Source organism: Dendrobates tinctorius, unplaced genomic scaffold, assembly GCF_039654945.1.
Source record: "Dendrobates tinctorius isolate UK_male_01 unplaced genomic scaffold, ASM3965494v1 ptg000395l, whole genome shotgun sequence".
Classification (NCBI taxonomy): domain Eukaryota; kingdom Metazoa; phylum Chordata; class Amphibia; order Anura; family Dendrobatidae; genus Dendrobates; species Dendrobates tinctorius.
In genome coordinates, this window is record NW_027362061.1 from 3,477,364 (window position 1) to 3,497,268 (window position 19,905).

The window sequence follows — 19,905 nt, forward strand, 5'->3', positions numbered from 1 at the left end:
ACAATCTATACTATCCTAAGCTCCAATATTTTCTGTCAGATGAGTTTCAAGAAGAAATATTAGGCATTTAAAGAGAACTGTGTATAAAGGCCGGTTTCACACGTCCTGATATTTCCGGTACCGGAGATGTCCATGTGTGTAATACTTGTGGCACATGTGTGACAACCGTGTGCCGCCCTAGTGCAGCATCAGTACCACAAGGACGGCCGACAGGGAAGAAGCGCTACAGTAAGCGCTGTTCCCCGGCAGCGGGTGCTGAAGACGCTCACATCATTCTCCCCTGCTCTGCCGGCGGGGAGAATAATGATAGCTATATTAAAGTAAGAATGATGACTATTACTCCCATCAACCTACACCTGATGCTAAGAACAATGACAGCAGGAGCAGATGATGGGAGTATTCCTCACCCGCCGCCTGCGCTATAACTAAATAAAGGAATGAAAAAACGGCGTGCGTTCCCTTTTATTTTCTATAACCAGTCCGGAAAAACTCACAACTGGGGGCTGCAACCCTCATCTGTCAGCTTTGGCAAGGCTGGTTTTCAAGAATAGAGGGGTCCAAACAGTTTTTTTAATTAATTAAATAATTTAAAAAAACGGCGTGAGTTCCCCTCCATTTTTGACAACCAACCTTGCTAAAGCTGACAACTGGGGGCTAGTATTCTCAGGCTTGTAAGGGGCCATAGATATTGACCCCCCAGCCTAAAAATAGCAGCCTGCAGCTGCCCAGAAAAGGAAAATCTATTAAATGCGCCTATTCTGGTGCTTTGCCCGGCTCTTCCCACTTGCCCTGTAGTGATGGCAAGTGGGCTTCATATTTGTGGGGTTGTATTGTCAGGTGACATCAAGCCCACGGCTTAGTAATGGAGAGTAAGACACCTATCCATTACTAATCCTATAGATATATGGTAAATAAATCACAGCCAGAATAAAGTCTTTTATTAGAGATAAAACAAAACACAGGGTAAGTAGGAAGAGCCGGGCAAAGTGTCGGAATTTCTGGGTTTTCTGGGCAGCTGCGGGCTGGTTATTGTTTAATCTGTATTTGTAGTTTTCAGTTAATGAGATTCTTGTGCTTCGGGGTGGGATTGTGGGAGTGGCTGTGGGTTGGGCTGTGGGAGGGGCCTTATGTGGTGCTCTGCGTATATATTCATCTGTATTGGCTTATGACACTGACCCTTCAGTGACCTGCCCCCTATTTTACATAAAAAATTACATCCAGAAAAATGTCACCGGCGATGGTGGCGCCTGCGCAGTACCATCTATAAGTAAGAGATAGATGCTACTGGCCAGGCGCCGCCAGTGTCATTTGTAATTTCTTTTTTCTAAGCCTCACAATAGCCACAATATTATAGGCATAATCACCAATAATATCAACACTATTATATGCATTATGTAATAATGTGGGCAGGTCAGTGAGGGGTCAGCGACCTGTCATAAGCCAATACAGATGCATATGTAAACAGACCATCATATAAAGCTCCGCCCACAGCCCCGCCCCAGAGCACGAGAATCTCATTAACTGAAGACTACAAATACAGATTAAACATAAACCACAAGACGGATTTCATCACCAGGTATCACTGTAATCAGTATAACGACGCTGACCTGACAGTGTCTGTAGGTTACTGTGCACAATCCGGCTGACAGGATCCCTTTAAATTTAGATCTTAGGCATTTGGAAGAGGCAATGGAGAGATTTTTTTCAAGACTATCAGGGAGTTACAGACTCACATTAGGCAGGAAGGCCGATCCCACCACAATCAAACTATCATACAGAATGAACAGGTTATAAAAAAAAGACACAGAATAAAAAAATATGTTACATCCCCAACAACGTATGTACAAGGGGAGAACACTAAACGAGTTGCACTCATTTATGGTGGACCATTGCAGCCACTATGAGTCCTGACCGGAGGAGTAGAGAAAGTATTAGCGCCCCCATTTCAGGAGAGATTGTGCAGTTATCTGAATTCCTTAGGATGGAAAACATATTGGAATTCATGACGTTTAGTAAATCTATGACACCAGGGCTGGAGCCAACACATCTCCTGCAGGCGGGAATAAATGTATATTACAGCCATCAGCCACACACAGCTTAGAGATCTATCATGGCACAGGTGGAATGTTTGTCCTGGAGATTATCACAATCCTCCTTGAAATTACTGTATTTTTTGGACCATAAGACGCACCTAGGTTTTAGAGAATGAAATTAGGAAAAAAAATTGAAGCAAAAAATGTGGTCAATTCTGTACTTAATATCCCCTATCCTGGTATATATGGTCCCCTCATAACCATTCTGATACACATGGCCCACTCATCTCTATCCTGGTATGCATGGCCTCATCCCAATCCTGGTATGCAGGGTCCCCATCTTGTCCTGGTATGCATGATCCCATCCCTATCCTGGTATGCAGAGCTCCCATCTTGTCCTGGTATGCATGGTCCCATCCCTATCCTTGTATGCAGGGTCCCCATCTCGTTCTAGTATGCATGGTCCCATCCCTATCCTTGTATGCAGGGTCCCCATCTCGTTCTAGTATGCATGGTCCCATCCCAATCCTGGTATGCAGGGTCCCCATCTTGTCCTAGTAGGTATGGCCCCATCTCATCCTGGTATGCAGGGCCCCATCTCATCCTAGTATGCATGGCACCTCATCGCTATCCTGGTATGCATGGCCCCATCATCCCTATCCTGGAAAGCATGGCCCCAACCTTATCCTGGTATGCATGGACCCCATCTCGTCCTGGTATTCAGTGACTTATTTCGTCCTGGTATGTAGGGCCCCATCCTTATAAGAAGCCCCCACCCCCATTCCTACCCTGGTGTGCATGGCCCATCACAAAACATTAAAAAAAAACCAAACCATTACGCTTACCTCTGGTGCCAGCATCTGCTATTTGCTTGTAAGCAGCGCGGAGAACAGTGAGCATTCATGAATATTCATTTCTCTTAAGTAGCGGCACACGTGACCGCCGGTAGCAGCAGGAAGCCGGTGGCTGACACTGCGCGCTACTGAAGAGCAATGAATACTCACTGCCCTTTGCGTGCACGTCCCTGCCATGCGCTGCTTACAAGCATATAGCAGTTGCTGGCACCGGAGCAGGACGCTGCGAGGGAGCGCGGGGTAAGTAAGTGTAATGATTTGTTTTTTAATGTTTTCTGATGGGACCATGCATACCAGGATGGGGACGGGGGTGGGGGCCAATTATAAGGATGGGGCCATGCATACCAGGACCGGGGTTAGGGGCTAATCATCTCAAGATACTATTATTAAAGAGAAATGAATATTCATTGCCCTCCAAGCCCATGGGCGTGTAATGCAGTGAATATTCATTTCTCTTTAGCAGCGGGAACAAGATTTAGCCGCAGTCACCGGCTCCAGCCTCCTGTGACCCGCTGCTCCGCTGATGCAGTTCCCTCACCTCCACACCAAAGCCAGAGCCGGTACATCCGGACTATAAGACGCAACCCCCATTTTCCTCCACATTTTTGAAGGATAAAAGTGTGTCTTATAGTCCGAAAAATACGGTAGTTTTAATACAAATTGGAAAGTCAGGATAAAGGGAAACTCTGCTGTTATTGTACAGAAATTCACACTTGGCCTCACTGCACATTTACTGTTGTGGATCATAAAAGAGATGTTTGGCCAGAAAGACTGGACCTGGTCTTGTAGGGACCATGAGACATTCAGCAGCACAGAAGGGAGAGAAGATTCATCCGATAAGATCTCAGGGATCTAGGAAGCCAACAGCATCATTACCCTCCGCTTTCTCTTACAGGCCCAGCATAAGATTTTTCTACAAGTGATTTTCTATCTTGTCAGCACATTCTACGTACGCTGTCATTTGGATTTAGTTACAGATCTGGGCAGGGAACAGTCAGCGTCTCCTAATCCCAGGGGGTAGGTGGATCTACCAGGTTGTAAGTTCTATAGAAAAGGGATTTCAATGTCCAAAATCAATGAACAGTTTTGGGTGGAGGAGAATGTTGTGGTACTAGAGGCAAAATGGTGATCATGGTAATACGGCCGGACTACACCACCGATAAAGCAACCACAGCCGGTGACAGAGGAATCTGTGACTTCTCTACATTCAGTGGTTACTACTCACCTGGGTAGTCATATGTGGGAATCTCCTCTTTACACCGCTCATCATCTCTTACATATGTCTCTGTAGTATTAATATGGGTCAGATCTTCACCCTGAAACAAATATTGTAAAAGTCACCGACAGATGGAGAAGTCCCATCTATGATCAGCTCTAATCCTGCCATCTCCACCGTTCTCATTACACAGGTATAAAACATATAACACTGGTGGATAAAACAAGACTGAGCACAAGACCTTCACAGCCGTCTACACATCATAGGGGAGATCTCCTGACACCTTCTCTCCATCTACCTGATGATCCTGAGGAGCACTGGGATCTTCTTGGTTACAGTCCTGTGGAAGAAGAGGACGGGGACATCTCTCTGGTGTTGTCCTCTTACTGGACACATCTGGAGGAAACACATACAGGGACTGAATTCATTCTCTATATACAGATAATTATAGGCCGTGTGTATTTAGTCCTGTCTATTACCTGGAGATGTGAGGCGCTGGGGAACCTCCATTATGACGTTCTTGTACAGAACCAGGGGAAGAGTCTTGAGGAGATCATTTGCATATTCCCAGTGCCTTCTGGGATAAGTGAAGAGTCTCCGCGAGCTCAACGATCACTGGGTTTTGGCCGTTGCAGCTGAAAAGAGGAAATCGGAAAACCAGGGGAAGAGTCTTGAGGAGATCATTTGCATATTCCCAGTGCCTTCTGGGATAAGTGAAGAGTCTCCGCGAGCTCAACGATCACTGGGTTTTGGCCGTTGCAGCTGAAAAGAAGAAATCGGAAAACCAGGGGAAGAGTCTTGAGGAGATCATTTGCATATTCCCAGTGCCTTCTGGGATAAGTGAAGAGTCTCCGCGAGCTCAACGATCACTGGGTTTTGGCCGTTGCAGCTGAAAAGAGGAAATCGGAAAACCAGGGGAAGAGTCTTGAGGAGATCATTTGCATATTCCCAGTGCCTTCTGGGATAAGTGAAGAGTCTCCGCGAGCTCAACGATCACTGGGTTTTGGCCGTTGCAGCTGAAAAGAGGAAATCGGAAAACCAGGGGAAGAGTCTTGAGGAGATCATTTGCATATTCCCAGTGCCTTCTGGGATAAGTGAAGAGTCTCCGCGAGCTCAACGATCACTGGGTTTTGGCCGTTGCAGCTGAAAAGAGGAAATCGGAAAACCAGGGGAAGAGTCTTGAGGAGATCATTTGCATATTCCCAGTGCCTTCTGGGATAAGTGAAGAGTCTCCGCGAGCTCAACGATCACTGGGTTTTGGCCGTTGCAGCTGAAAAGAGGAAATCGGAAAACCAGGGGAAGAGTCTTGAGGAGATCATTTGCATATTCCCAGTGCCTTCTGGGATAAGTGAAGAGTCTCCGCGAGCTCAACGATCACTGGGTTTTGGCCGTTGCAGCTGAAAAGAGGAAATCGGAAAACCAGGGGAAGAGTCTTGAGGAGATCATTTGCATATTCCCAGTGCCTTCTGGGATAAGTGAAGAGTCTCCGCGAGCTCAACGATCACTGGGTTTTGGCCGTTGCAGCTGAAAAGAGGAAATCGGAAAACCAGGGGAAGAGTCTTGAGGAGATCATTTGCATATTCCCAGTGCCTTCTGGGATAAGTGAAGAGTCTCCGCGAGCTCAACGATCACTGGGTTTTGGCCGTTGCAGCTGAAAAGAGGAAATCGGAAAACCAGGGGAAGAGTCTTGAGGAGATCATTTGCATATTCTCAGTGCCTTCTGGGATAAGTGAAGAGTCTCCGCGAGCTCAACGATCACTGGGTTTTGGCCGTTGCAGCTGAAGAGGAAATCGGAAAACCAGGGGAAGAGTCTTGAGGAGATCATTTGCATATTCCCAGTGCCTTCTGGGATAAGTGAAGAGTCTCCGCGAGCTCAACGATCACTGGGTTTTGGCCGTTGCAGCTGAAAAGAGGAAATCGGAAAACCAGGGGAAGAGTCTTGAGGAGATCATTTGCATATTCCCAGTGCCTTCTGGGATAAGTGAAGAGTCTCCGCGAGCTCAACGATCACTGGGTTTTGGCCGTTGCAGCTGAAAAGAGGAAATCGGAAAACCAGGGGAAGAGTCTTGAGGAGATCATTTGCATATTCCCAGTGCCTTCTGGGATAAGTGAAGAGTCTCCGCGAGCTCAACGATCACTGGGTTTTGGCCGTTGCAGCTGAAAAGAGGAAATCGGAAAACCAGGGGAAGAGTCTTGAGGAGATCATTTGCATATTCCCAGTGCCTTCTGGGATAAGTGAAGAGTCTCCGCGAGCTCAACGATCACTGGGTTTTGGCCGTTGCAGCTGAAAAGAGGAAATCGGAAAACCAGGGGAAGAGTCTTGAGGAGATCATTTGCATATTCCCAGTGCCTTCTGGGATAAGTGAAGAGTCTCCGCGAGCTCAACGATCACTGGGTTTTGGCCGTTGCAGCTGAAAAGAGGAAATCGGAAAACCAGGGGAAGAGTCTTGAGGAGATCATTTGCATATTCCCAGTGCCTTCTGGGATAAGTGAAGAGTCTCCGCGAGCTCAACGATCACTGGGTTTTGGCCGTTGCAGCTGAAAAGAGGAAATCGGAAAACCAGGGGAAGAGTCTTGAGGAGATCATTTGCATATTCCCAGTGCCTTCTGGGATAAGTGAAGAGTCTCCGCGAGCTCAACGATCACTGGGTTTTGGCCGTTGCAGCTGAAAAGAGGAAATCGGAAAACCAGGGGAAGAGTCTTGAGGAGATCATTTGCATATTCCCAGTGCCTTCTGGGATAAGTGAAGAGTCTCCGCGAGCTCAACGATCACTGGGTTTTGGCCGTTGCAGCTGAAAAGAGGAAATCGGAAAACCAGGGGAAGAGTCTTGAGGAGATCATTTGCATATTCCCAGTGCCTTCTGGGATAAGTGAAGAGTCTCCGCGAGCTCAACGATCACTGGGTTTTGGCCGTTGCAGCTAAATTTCGGCTCATCTTTCATCGTTTTTAAGAAATCTCAAGATGGAAGAGGCCAGGAGCCATTTGGTGAGCTGCATTTCTTGCTACATGTTCACAGACTTACCAGTGGAAAAGCCAAACTTCACATGCCACAAATGCAAGCTTGTGTCCCTGTTGGAGGAAAAGTTGCAAAATCTCGAAGAGAGGTTGGCTACGTTGAAGATCATTAAGGAAGGTGAAGAGTTCTTGGACAGAGCAGAATTATCTCTTCATGTTACAGAAAGAGAAGAAATTCGAAGTGCACCTGAAGAAACAGAGGAATGGAGACATGTGACCCAGAGAAGCAGGAGGATCAGGAGGCAGTCAGCACCCATACTGCTCAGAAACCAGTACCAGGCTCTCACGCAGGAAAATGATGAAGAAATACATCAGGATAAGACTTTGCCAACAAACAGCAACCTTGTACGCCTTCAGAGTCCTCCTGGATGGAGAAAGAAAAATGTTGTGAAGAAGAAACGGAGAGTGGTGGTCATGGGGGATTTACTGTTGAGAGGAACAGAGGCCGCTATCTGCAGACCGGATATAACTTCAAGAGAAATGTGCTGTCTTCCAGGTGCAAAAATTAAAGATGTGTCTGACAGGATATCAGGACTCTTCAGACCTACAGATGACTACCCATTCCTGCTACTACATGTGGGGACAAATGACACCGCAAGAAACGACCTGGAAACCATCTGCAGAGACTTTGAAGACTTAGGCAAGAAAGTGAAAGAACTGGGAGCGCAGGTGGTCTTCTCTTCCATCCTCCCAGTGGATGGCCATGGAACAAGGAGGTGGAATAACATTCTGCAGGTGAACAACTGGCTACGTCGATGGTGCCGTCAGCAACGATTTGGATTTCTGGATCACGGAGTGAACTACTTATACGATGGACTACTTGCTAGAGATGGGGTGCACCTTACGAAGACTGGAAAGCAGGTATTTGGAAGTCGCCTTGCTACACTTGTAAGGAGAGCTTTAAACTAGAACAACATGGGAAGGGAAGCAAAAGACCAGAAAAAGCCATACACCTGACAGATGCTATTGAGAACTCTGCTAATAGAAGTGGAAAGGAAGAACAAAGACGAAAGAATCTAATTAATAACAATATTGGAGAAAGAGAAACCAATCACAAACTAAAATGTTTCTATACTAATGCACAAAGCATGGGCAACAAACAAGGAGAATTGGAACTACTAACACAGGAAAATAAATATGATGTCATTGGAATCACTGAAACTTGGTGGGACGATACACATGATTGGAATACAAGACTAGAAGGATACAACTTATTTGCAAGAAACAGACTTGATAAACGAGGAGGGGGTGTTGCATTGTATGTTAGAAACGCATATATCTGCACAGAGATTGAAGCTTCAGAGACTGGGAGTTCTGTGGAAACTGTTTGGGTAAGAATACAAGGACAGAACAATGGAAAGGACACCATTGTAGGCATTTACTACAGGCCGCCTGTGCAAGCTGAAGATATGGATGAACTCTTTATGCATCAAATGGCCAAGTTCTCCAAAAAATATGACATAGTTGTCATGGGAGATTTCAACTATCCAGACATTTGTTGGGAATCTCTCTCAGGCAAAACTAACAGGTCAAGGAAATTCTTATCCTCTCTTGCTGACAACTTTATCTTCCAAAAGGTAGGGGAGAAAACAAGGGGAACTGCTACCTTGGATCTAATCCTTATAAACAGGGAGGAAATGGTTGAGGAGGTAAAAGTGGCTGGAACCCTAGGAGGTAGCGACCATGCTATTTTAGAATTTTGGATAACTAGAGGCGGAAGACCTGTGAAGACTCAGACGTCAAGGTTAGATTTCAGAAAGGCAGATTTTAAGGGATTCAGAAAGATAATAGGAGGGATCCAATGGCTGGATATCCTTAAAGACAAAAATGTCCAGGAAGGATGGGAAATCTTGAAAAATGAAATTCTCAAAGCACAGTTGTTAACAATTCCGAAAAGAGGGAAGAATAGGAAGCATTTAAGGAAACCAGGATGGGTGAACACAGAACTTAAGCACATGCTAAAAAGGAAGAAAAAAATGTTTATAAAATGGAAAGAGGGAGGCATATCTAAAGAAGAATATAATGCTGTCTGCAGAATCTGCAGGGCACAAATCAGATTAGCTAAAGCTGAAAATGAATTGAGGCTTGCAAGAGATGTCAAAAGCAATAATAAAGGATTTTGGGGATATGTCAAAAGTAAAAGAAAAGTCAAAGATGCTATAGGATTTTTACAGGATGAAAATGATGAAATGGTAAGACAGGATGTTGAGAAGGCTGAACTTTTAAATTCCTATTTTGCATCTGTTTTCTCTCAGAAAGGAAATGTAACACCAACTGTTATTCACTGTCCTATTAAGGGAATAGAAGAATCCAGGATATCTATAAACAGAAAGATAGTGAGGAAACACTTAGCTAACCTAAATGAATTCAAGTCTCCAGGTCCAGATGAATTACACCCCAGAGTACTGAAGGAGATAGCAGAAGAAATTTCTGAACCACTCTCCATAATCTTTGAAAATTCTTGGAGAACAGGAGAAGTGCCAGAAGACTGGAGAAGAGCAAATGTTGTTCCTATCTTCAAAAAGGGGAAGAAGGTGGACCCAGGCAACTATAGGCCGGTGAGTCTGACTTCTATACCAGGAAAGATCTTTGAACAAATTATTAAACAACATGTAAGTCAATACCTGGATAAGAATGAAGTGATCAAACAGAGTCAGCATGGGTTTGTAACTAATAAGTCATGTCAGACTAACTTAATTTCCTTCTATGACGGTATCACTGATTGGGTGGATCAAGGAAATGCTGTAGATATAGTATATCTTGACTTCAGCAAAGCATTTGACAAAGTCTCTCATACAATCCTTATTGAAAAAATGACTAAGTATGGAATGGACAAGGCAACTGTTAGGTGGATTCATAGCTGGCTTAGTGATCGGACCCAAAGAGTGGTCGTAAATGGCTGCACATCCAGTTGGAAGAATGTCTCAAGTGGGGTACCACAGGGCTCTGTCCTGGGCCCTGTATTGTTCAACATCTTTATCAACGATTTAGATGAAGGAATTGAGGGTAAACTGATTAAATTTGCTGATGACACAAAGCTAGGAGGGATAGCTAATACTAGAGAAGAGAGAGAGAGGATTCAAAAAGATTTAAATAAACTGGAGAAGTGGGCAGTAACTAACAGAATGGTTTTTAACAGGGAGAAATGCAAAGTACTACATCTGGGCAATAAAAATGAAAAAAGCATATATAGAATGGGAGGAATAGGGCTAAGTGACAGCACATGTGAAAAAGACTTGGGTATACTAATAGATCACAGACTGAATATGAGTCAACAGTGTGATGCAGCAGCAAAAAAGGCAAATGCAGTTCTAGGATGTATTAACAGAAGCATACAGTCTAGATCACGTGAAGTCATTATTTCCCTCTACTCCTCTTTGGTCAGACCTCATCTGGAATATTGTGTCCAGTTTTGGGCACCACATTTTAAAAAAGACATCAACAAACTGGAGCAAGTTCAGAAAAGAGCGACCAGAATGGTGACCGGTCTGCAAACCCTGTCTTATGAGGAAAGGTTGCAGGATTTGGGAATGTTTAGTTTGCAAAAGAGAAGACTGAGAGGAGACTTAATTGCTGTCTACAAATATCTAAAGGGCTGTCACATTGTAGAAGGATCAACTTTATTCTCATTTGCACAAGGAAAGACTAGAAGCAATGGGATGAAACTGAATGGGAGGAGACACAGATTAGATATTAGAAAAAACTTTTTGACAGTTAGAGTGATCAATGAGTGGAACAGGCTGCCACGAGAAGTGGTGAGTTCTCCTTCAATGGAAGTCTTCAAACAGAGGCTGGACAGACATCTGACTGGGATGATTTAGCGAATCCTGCTTTGAGCAGGGGGTTGGACCAGATGGCCCAGGAGGTCCCTTCCAACTCTACGATTCTATATTGCTGTAAAGTCACCGATTTTGTGACGTTGCAGCGATATTGCTAGCGATATCCCTGCATGTGATACTTACCTCCGACCGGCTCCCCCGCTGGTTATCACTGATCGCGCGAGAAGCTCCTGGTCCATTCCTCGTCGGCCACTTCCTGCTGGGCTTCCTGTGGCGCCCAGGGCGGGAGGACGCAGGATCGCCGCGTCTGACAGGTAAGTAGCGATCCCCGTCCCCAGCAATGTCGCTGGTGAGATCTGCCTGTGTAGCAGCTCACTAGCGACCACCTAGCGATGCACCAGCGATCCTGACCGCGTCATATCGCTAGTCGGGATCGCTGGTGCATCGCTAGGTGTAACGGTACCCTAAGTGTTACAATGAGTCACTTCTAACTGGCTAGATAGAAAAGTTGCAGACTCTAATCTCAGGATAAATTACCGTATTTTTCGGACTATAAGATGCAACGGACCATAAGAACACCCCAATTTTCAGTAGGAAAATAGGGGGAAAAAAAATAATGTGTCAAATGGGGGTCCGTCTTACAGTCCGAATTCAGCTTACCTGGGAAGGGATCTGGCACAGGTGAAGTAGTCACAGGGGTCATTCAGTGGTCCAGGCTCGTGCGGTGGCGGCTCTGTGCTAGGGCAGGTTGGTTGTGCTGGGGCAGCTGCGCTGAGGCAGGGGCAGCAGCAGCGCTGGGGCAGGGGCAGCAGCAGCGCTGAGGCAGGGGCAGCAGCAGCGCTGAGGCAGGGGCAGCAGCAGCGCTGAGGCAGGGGCAGCAGCAGCGCTGAGGCAGGGGCGGCAGCAGCAGCGCTGAGGCAGGGGCGGCAGCAGCAGCGCTGAGGCAGGGGCGGCAGCAGCAGCGCTGAGGCAGGGGCGGCAGCAGCAGCGCTGAGGCAGGGGCGGCAGCAGCAGCGCTGAGGCAGGGGCGGCAGCAGCAGCGCTGAGGCAGGGGCGGCAGCAGCAGCGCTGAGGCAGGGGCGGCAGCAGCAGCGCTGAGGCAGGGGCGCCAGCAGCGCTGAGGCAGGGGCGGCAGCAGCAGCGCTGAGGCAGGGGCGGCAGCAGCGCTGAGGCAGGGGCAGCAGCAGCGCTGGGGCAGGGGCAGATGCGCTGGGGCAGGGGCAGATGCGCTGGGGCAGGGGCAGATGCGCTGGGGCAGGGGCAGCTGTGCTGGGGCAGGTGGGCTCTGTGGTGGTGGCAGCGGGCGGCGCTCTGCGGTGCGGTGGTGGCAGCGGGCTGTGCTCCGGTACAGGGACGGCGGCTCCGCCGCGATTTCTTCGCAGCCCGGAGGCCCCCGCACTTCCCTTGCTGGCCGCCGCCATGTTGCAGTGGCCTCCGGGAGCATGGACGCCGGAAAGAATCTGCCGCAGACCTCAAAATTTGAAATCTCATTTTCAAAAGTGAGAGCCGGCTAATGGTGCCAAAAATGAGAGCAATAGCTTTAACAACCGGTTCCACCGAACCGGGGAGAACCCGCTGAATCCCACCCCTGGCTGCGCCCCGAGGGCTCATAGTGCTGCGCTGTGTGGAGTGGGATTCGAACCCACGCCTCCACGTGGTGACTGCAGACGCTGAACACGCTCCCTGGTGCACAACAGCTTGCACCTCCAGGGACCAGTACTGCTGCTGTCAGGAGTGGGATTCGAACCCACGCCTCTACGGGAGACTGCCCCGAGGGCTCATAGTGCTGCGCTGTGTGGTGCGGGGTGGGCAGGGTCAGCGCTGCGCCCCCAGGGCTCATAGTGCTCTGCTGTGTGGTGCGGGGTGGGTGGGGTCAGCGCTGCGCCCCCAGGGCTTATAGCGCTGCGCTGTGTGGTGCGGCGTGGGCGGGGTCAGCGCTGCACCCCCAGGGCTCATAGTGCTCCGCTGTGTGGTGCGGGGTCATCTCCCATCTCCTCCCTGGCTCTGTGCTGCTGTGTAAGATCGCTTAGTGGTGGGGGAGGGGCGGCAGTGACTGGCCGGTGGGCAGGGTCACTGTGCTATGGGAACCAAGATCCGGCCTGCATAGAAGGTGGAAGAGTGAGGAGTCGTGTGACACGCCGAGCTGCCTGTGACTCATCCCCTGGCTCGGGGGGCGGAGTCAGCGCCGTGCAGCACACAAACAGTCTCTCCCTGGCTTGCAGTACAGTGAGGCTGGGGGATGGGCGGCCGGGCTCTGTGTCACGTGGCTCCGAGCCCACCCCCTGCTTTCTCGGTCTAACTGCAGCAACAATGACGTCACCTGAGCGCCAGATTTGAACCTTGGAGCTGCCGGCCGGTAACTGTATGCCTGTATGGGGTCAGCTGTGGGGGGAGGCAGGGGGTCCCTGCAGAGTGTATGGGGTCAGCTGTGGGGGGCACTGCGGGTAGACAGGGGGTCCCTGCAGAGTGTATGGGGTCAGCTGTGGGAGGCACTGCGGGTAGACAGGGGGTCCCTGCAGAGTGTATGGGGTCAGCTGTGGGGGGCACTACGGGGGAGACAGGGGGTCCCTGCAGAGTGTATGGGGTCAGCTGTGGGGGGCACTGCGTGGGAGACAGGGGGTCCCTGCAGAGTGTTTGGGGTCAGCTGTGGGGGGCACTGCGTGGGAGACAGGTGGTCCCTGCAGGGGGAGGTGAGGACAGTGTATGGGCACAGCTGTGGGGGGCATGGCGGGGTACAGGCGTTCCCTGTGGGGTAGGGGAGGGTTAGGGGGGCTGTGTTGTCACTCTGCTGTGAACACTAATTATGAATGCAATATTTCCCTTATTAATTATTGTTTTTTTTATTTCTCTGTCTCTCAGTAGGTAACACTTGGGGCAGTCGCCCGCTCTCTGTGTGTCTGCTGGCAATATACTCTCGTAGAAAAAGGGGTTAATGTACCAGTACAATTCATAGGACTTAATTTTTATTCTATGTCAAAATTCAATAATTTCCTTTTCCCTTTTTTTTCCAATAGGTAACAAGGCATCGTGGACACTAAACTGGCTCAAGAACTGGCGGGACAAGGACACCAAGTTTGCCTAATGGACGACATCGCTATGGAGGAACACAGCTCTCCGGCCACCATCATCATGTGGAGCAGCTAAGCCTCTTCATCCTCGGTTTGGGTAAGTGACAATCCATGTATGTATGGTCTAAGGAGCGGTCATGGCACATGTACATACATGTATGTGTAAACATGTATATACAGTCAGCTGTCATGGCACTCGGGAAGTCACACCAGGGGGCTGTGTGGCCCTGTAGGCCTCTACACCACCACACAGCCTCCCGCAACCCGCTCTACAGCACCACACAGCCTCCTGCAGCCCCGTCTACACCACCACACTTCCTCCTCCAGCCTCTGTCTCCCCCCTCCAGTCCCTGACGCCCCCCCCTCCAGCCTCCTTCCTAATTTAGAGCTTTTGGTTTTTTTTATCAGCATAAATTGTCATTTAAGAAACGATTGTCCATTCAAGAAGAGATTTGTGTTGGCAGATTATCCTAGGAAAGCGTGTTAGATGATAATAATCGTGCTGCCCATCTCACCCGACGAGCAAGCAGCACCCTTGTTCGTTGGGTGAATTGACCTTTTAAGGGAGCCCGACGTACTCACTAAATTGTCCCTATCCCTAAGTTTTTTTGGATGCAGATTGCTCTCACACGAGTGTTTTTTTGATTTGGAAAAGAAAGAAATGAGGATGGAGAATCAAAACTTTAAGGCTAAAAAATATACTCACACATATATACACCAACTGTATAGACACACATATAAATATTTATGGTGTATACATTAGGCTATAAGACCTGGAGACTGTTATTACACATGCTGCCACTAGGTTTATTTTCTTTTCTTTAAAAAAAAAAGATGCAACGGACCATAAGAACACCCCAATTTTCAGTAGGAAAATAGGGGGAAAAAAAATAATGTGTCAAATGGGGGTCCGTCTTACAGTCCGAAATCAGCTTACCTGGGAAGGGATCTGGCACAGGTGAAGTAGTCACAGGGGTCATTCAGTGGTCCAGGCTCGTGCGGTGGCGGCTCTGTGCTAGGGCAGGTTGGTTGTGCTGGGGCAGCTGCGCTGGGGGAGAGGCAGCTGCGCTGGGGGAGGGGCAGCAGCAGCGCTGGGGCAGGGGCAGCTGGGCAGGGGCAGCAGCGCTGGGGCAGCTGTGCTGGGGCAGGTGGGCTCTGTGGTGGTGGCAGCGGGCGGCGCTTTGCGGTGCGGTGGTGGCAGCGGGCTGTGCTCCGGTACAGGGACGGCGGCTCCGTCGCGATTTCTTCGCAGCCCGGAGGCTGTGGGGGGGGAGACAGGGGGTCCCTGCAGAGTGTATGGGGTCAGCTGTGGGGGTCACTGCGGGTAGACAGGGGGTCCCTGCAGAGTGTATGGCGTCAGCTGTGGGGGGCACTACGGGGGAGACAGGGGGTCCCTGCAGAGTGTATGGGGTCAGCTGTGGGGGGCACTGCGTGGGAGACAGGGGGTCCCTGCAGAGTGTTTGGGGTCAGTTGTGGGGGGCACTGCGTGGGAGACAGGTGGTCCCTGCAGGGGGAGGTGAGGACAGTGTATGGGCACAGCTGTGGGGGGCATGGCGGGGTACAGGCGTTCCCTGTGGGGTAGGGGAGGGTTAGGGGGGCTGTGTTGTCACTCTGCTGTGAACACTAATTATGAATGCAATATTTCCCTTATTAATTATTGTTTTTTTATTTCTCTGTCTCTCAGTAGGTAACACTTGGGGCAGTCGCCCGCTCTCTGTGTGTCTGCTGGCAATATACGCTCGTAGAAAAAGGGGTTAATGTACCAGTACAATTCATAGGACTTAATTTTTATTCTACGTCAAAATTCAATAATTTCCTTTTCCCTTTTTTTTCCAATAGGTAACAAGGCATCGTGGACACTAAACTGGCTCAAGAACTGGCGGGACAAGGACACCAAGTTTGCCTAATGGACGACATCGCTATGGAGGAACACAGCTCTCCGGCCACCATCATCATGTGGAGCAGCTAAGCCTCTTCATCCTCGGTTTGGGCAAGTGACAATCCATGTATGTATGGTCTAAGGAGCGGTCATGGCACATGTACATACATGTATGTGTAAACATGTATATACAGTCAGCTGTCATGGCACTCGGGAAGTCACACCAGGGGGCTGTGTGGCCCTGTAGGCCTCTACACCACCACACAGCCTCCCGCAACCCGCTCTACAGCACCACACAGCCTCCCGCAGCCCCGTCTACACCACCACACTTCCTCCTCCAGCCTCTGTCTCCCCCCTCCAGTCCCTGACGCCCCCCCCTCCAGCCTCCTTCCTAATTTAGAGCTTTTGTTTTTTTTTATCAGCATAAATTGTCATTTAAGAAACGATTGTCCATTCAAGAAGAGATTTGTGTTGGCAGATTATCCTAGGAAAGCGTGTTAGATGATAATAATCGTGCTGCCCATCTCACCCGACGAGCAAGCAGCACCAGGGTGGATAAAAATCTTGAATTTTTTTAAAAAATCAAAAAAATCAGATTTTTGACAGTATTTGCACTTTGCTCTTGCACCTTTCTTTCCAAGATCTGCTGCTGGCATCTCAACAAAATGAACCCAAATAGGGTCTCTCTTACGACCTGCTGCCATGGCTCACACAGATCACTTATGAAGTTTGATTGTTACTACAGCCTGAGCCAAGCACTGCTGATGTTACTACAGCCTGAGCCAAGTACTGCTGACTATCCAACAAGTTTGGGCATGTCAACTGAATGCAGGGAAAAAGAAACTAAACCAAAACTGAAACCAAGCTAGAAGTGTGGAATTAAAGGGGCAGTATGAACAAAATGTGGAGGCTATTAATAGTTTATACAATTAAGACATGCTGCTTTTAAACACCTACCTATTGCCATATAGTAAAACAAAAAAGATTTTTACTTACTTTGGGGTCCCCCCCTCACCCTGGCGTTAGATCGTTGCCCCTAGTTTCGTCCGTGTAACTATGGGCGCACATGCACACTGCTCTCACTTCTCATTTTAATCGTGATTTATATTAAAAAAAAACCTTTTGATTTAAATCAGTGATTTAAATCATGATTAAAATCATGATTTAAATCGATCCGATTTAAATAGAAAAAAATCTTTTGATTTAAATCGGCGTGATTTAAATCAATCCACCCTGAGCAGCACCCTTGTTCGTTGGGTGAATTGACCTTTTAAGGGAGCCCGACGTACTCACTAAATTGTCCCTATCCCTAAGTTTTTTTGGATGCAGATTGCTCTCACACGAGTGTTTTTTTGATTTGGAAAAGAAAGAAATGAGGATGGAGAATCAAAACTTTAAGGCTAAAAAATATACTCACACATATATACACCAACTGTATAGACACACATATAAATATTTATGGTGTATACATTAGGCTATAAGACCTGGAGACTGTTATTACACATGCTGCCACTAGGTTTATTTTCTTTTCTTTAAAAAAAAACAAAAAAAAAAAACAACTGTCGCTGTCAGGAGTGGGATTTGAACCCACGCCTCCACATGTGGTGACTGCAGACGCTTAACACGCTCCCTGGTGCGCAACAGCTTGCACCTCCAGGGACCAGTACTGCTGCTGTCAGGAGTGGGATTCGAACCCACGCCTCCACGGGAGACTGTTATTACACATGCTGCCACTAGGTTTATTTTCTTTTCTTTAAAAAAAAAAAAAAAACTGTCGCTGTCAGGAGTGGGATTCGAACCCACGCCTCCACGTGGTGACTGCAGACGCTGAACACGCTCCCTGGTGCACAACAGCTTGCACCTCCAGGGACCAGTACTGCTGCTGTCAAGGAGTGGGATTTGAACCCACGCCTCCACATGTGGTGACTGCAGACGCTTAACACGCTCCCTGGTGCACAACAGCTTGCACCTCCAGGGACCAGTACTGCTGCTGTCAGGAGTGGGATTCGAACCCACGCCTCCACGGGAGACTGCAACCTGAACACAGTGCCTTAGACCACTAGGCCATCCTGACTGCTGACATTGACATGCTCCCTGGTGACACAAGAGTTTGCACCACCAGGGACTTCAGTACAGATCTGCTGTCCAAATCAGACATTGGGGCCCCTGGTGGGACTTCTGGCAAAGCCAGAGGGGACATTGGGATATCATTTGAAAGCTAATTACCAGACTGAGGTGAGGGAGCAGTTCTTGGGGCTGTGTGGTGCTCTGTTGGGCATTTGTGCACCCTCAAGCCTGCACCACAAGGACCACTTTTATCCATGGACAGCCAGGCTCTGACCCCCTGAATTCAAATTCCATTTGGAGCAGGGGGACAAGTGATGTTGCTGTATGTAGGTGGCCTCCTGGATGATGTTCCTGCCAAGCTTGATTTGCCTGACCCCTTCTGCAGAGTAGTTAAGGGGATTGAGAACCCCCAAGACTGCCCCAGACTGAAAATGTCTTTTCAAATCTGCTGTCCAAATCAGACATTGGGGCCTCTGGTAAAGCCAGAGGGGACATTGGGATGTCATTTGAAAGCTAATTACCAGCTTCTTTTTCATTACTTTAGTTCTGCAGACAGATGGTAAACGCCATTGTCTGTAAAGACCCCGTTACACACTGCGATATCGCTAGCAATATTTTTGAACCCCTCTCCATAATCTTTGAAAATTCTTGGAGAACAGGAGAAGTGCCAGAAGACTGGAGAAGAGCAAATGTTGTTCCTATCTTCAAAAAGGGGAAGAAGGTGGACCCAGGCAACTATAGGCCGGTGAGTCTGACTTCTATACCAGGAAAGATCTTTGAACAAATTATTAAACAACATGTATGTCAATACCTGGATAAGAATGAAGTGATTAAACAGAGTCAGCATGGGTTTCTAACTAATAAGTCATGTCAGACTAACTTAATTTCCTTCTATGACGGTATCACTGATTGGGTGGATCAAGGAAATGCTGTAGATATAGTATATCTTGACTTCAGCAAAGCATTTGACAAAGTCTCTCATACAATCCTTATTGAAAAAATGACTAAGTATGGAATGGACAAGGCAACTGTTAGGTGGATTCATAACTGGCTTAGTGATCGGACCCAAAGAGTGGTCGTAAATGGCTGCACATCCAGTTGGAAGAATGTCTCAAGTGGGGTACCACAGGGCTCTGTCCTGGGCCCTGTATTGTTCAACATCTTTATCAACGATTTAGATGAAGGAATTGAGGGTAAACTGATTAAATTTGCTGATGACACAAAGCTAGGAGGGATAGCTAATACTAGAGAAGAGAGAGAGAGGATTCAAAAAGATTTAAATAAACTGGAGAAGTGGGCAGCAACTAACAGAATGGTTTTTAACAGGGAGAAATGCAAAGTACTACATCTGGGCAATAAAAATGAAAAAAGCATATATAGAATGGGAGGAATAGGGCTAAGTGACAGCACATGTGAAAAAGACTTGGGTATACTAATAGATCACAGACTGAATATGAGTCAACAGTGTGATGCAGCAGCAAAAAAGGCAAATGCAATTCTAGGATGTATTAACAGAAGCATACAGTCTAGATCACGTGAAGTCATTATTTCCCTCTACTCCTCTTTGGTCAGACCTCATCTGGAATATTGTGTCCAGTTTTGGGCACCACATTTTAAAAAAGACATCAACAAACTGGAGCAAGTTCAGAAAAGAGCGACCAGAATGGTGACCGGTCTGCAAACCCTGTCTTATGAGGAAAGGTTGCAGGATTTGGGAATGTTTAGTTTGCAAAAGAGAAGACTGAGAGGAGACTTAATAGCTGTCTACAAATATCTAAAGGGCTGTCACATTGTAGAAGGATCAACTTTATTCTCATTTGCACAAGGAAAGACTAGAAGCAATGGGATGAAACTGAATGGGAGGAGACACAGATTAGATATTAGAAAAAACTTTTTGACAGTTAGAGTGATCAATGAGTGGAACAGGCTGCCACGAGAAGTGGTGAGTTCTCCTTCAATGGAAGTCTTCAAACAGAGGCTGGACAGACATCTG

General features: G+C 47.9%; 1 protein-coding gene and 1 non-coding gene across 2 annotated transcripts in view; both read right to left on the bottom strand.

Moving 5' to 3' along the window:
• The window catches only part of LOC141076233 (uncharacterized), a 60,941-nt gene that overhangs the window by 21,699 nt on the left and 19,337 nt on the right, over positions 1–19,905 (bottom strand). Inside the window, exons 2-3 of the mRNA XM_073563588.1 lie at positions 4,402–4,499; positions 4,113–4,203 (exon numbers count right to left, since the gene is read on the bottom strand). Of these exons, the coding sequence (XP_073419689.1) occupies positions 4,113–4,203; positions 4,402–4,499 (189 nt within the window). The remainder of the gene's footprint in view (positions 1–4,112; positions 4,204–4,401; positions 4,500–19,905) is intronic.
• TRNAL-CAG (transfer RNA leucine (anticodon CAG)) lies at positions 17,837–17,919 on the bottom strand. Its single transcript has one exon. It is a non-coding gene; the product is annotated as a tRNA-Leu (tRNA).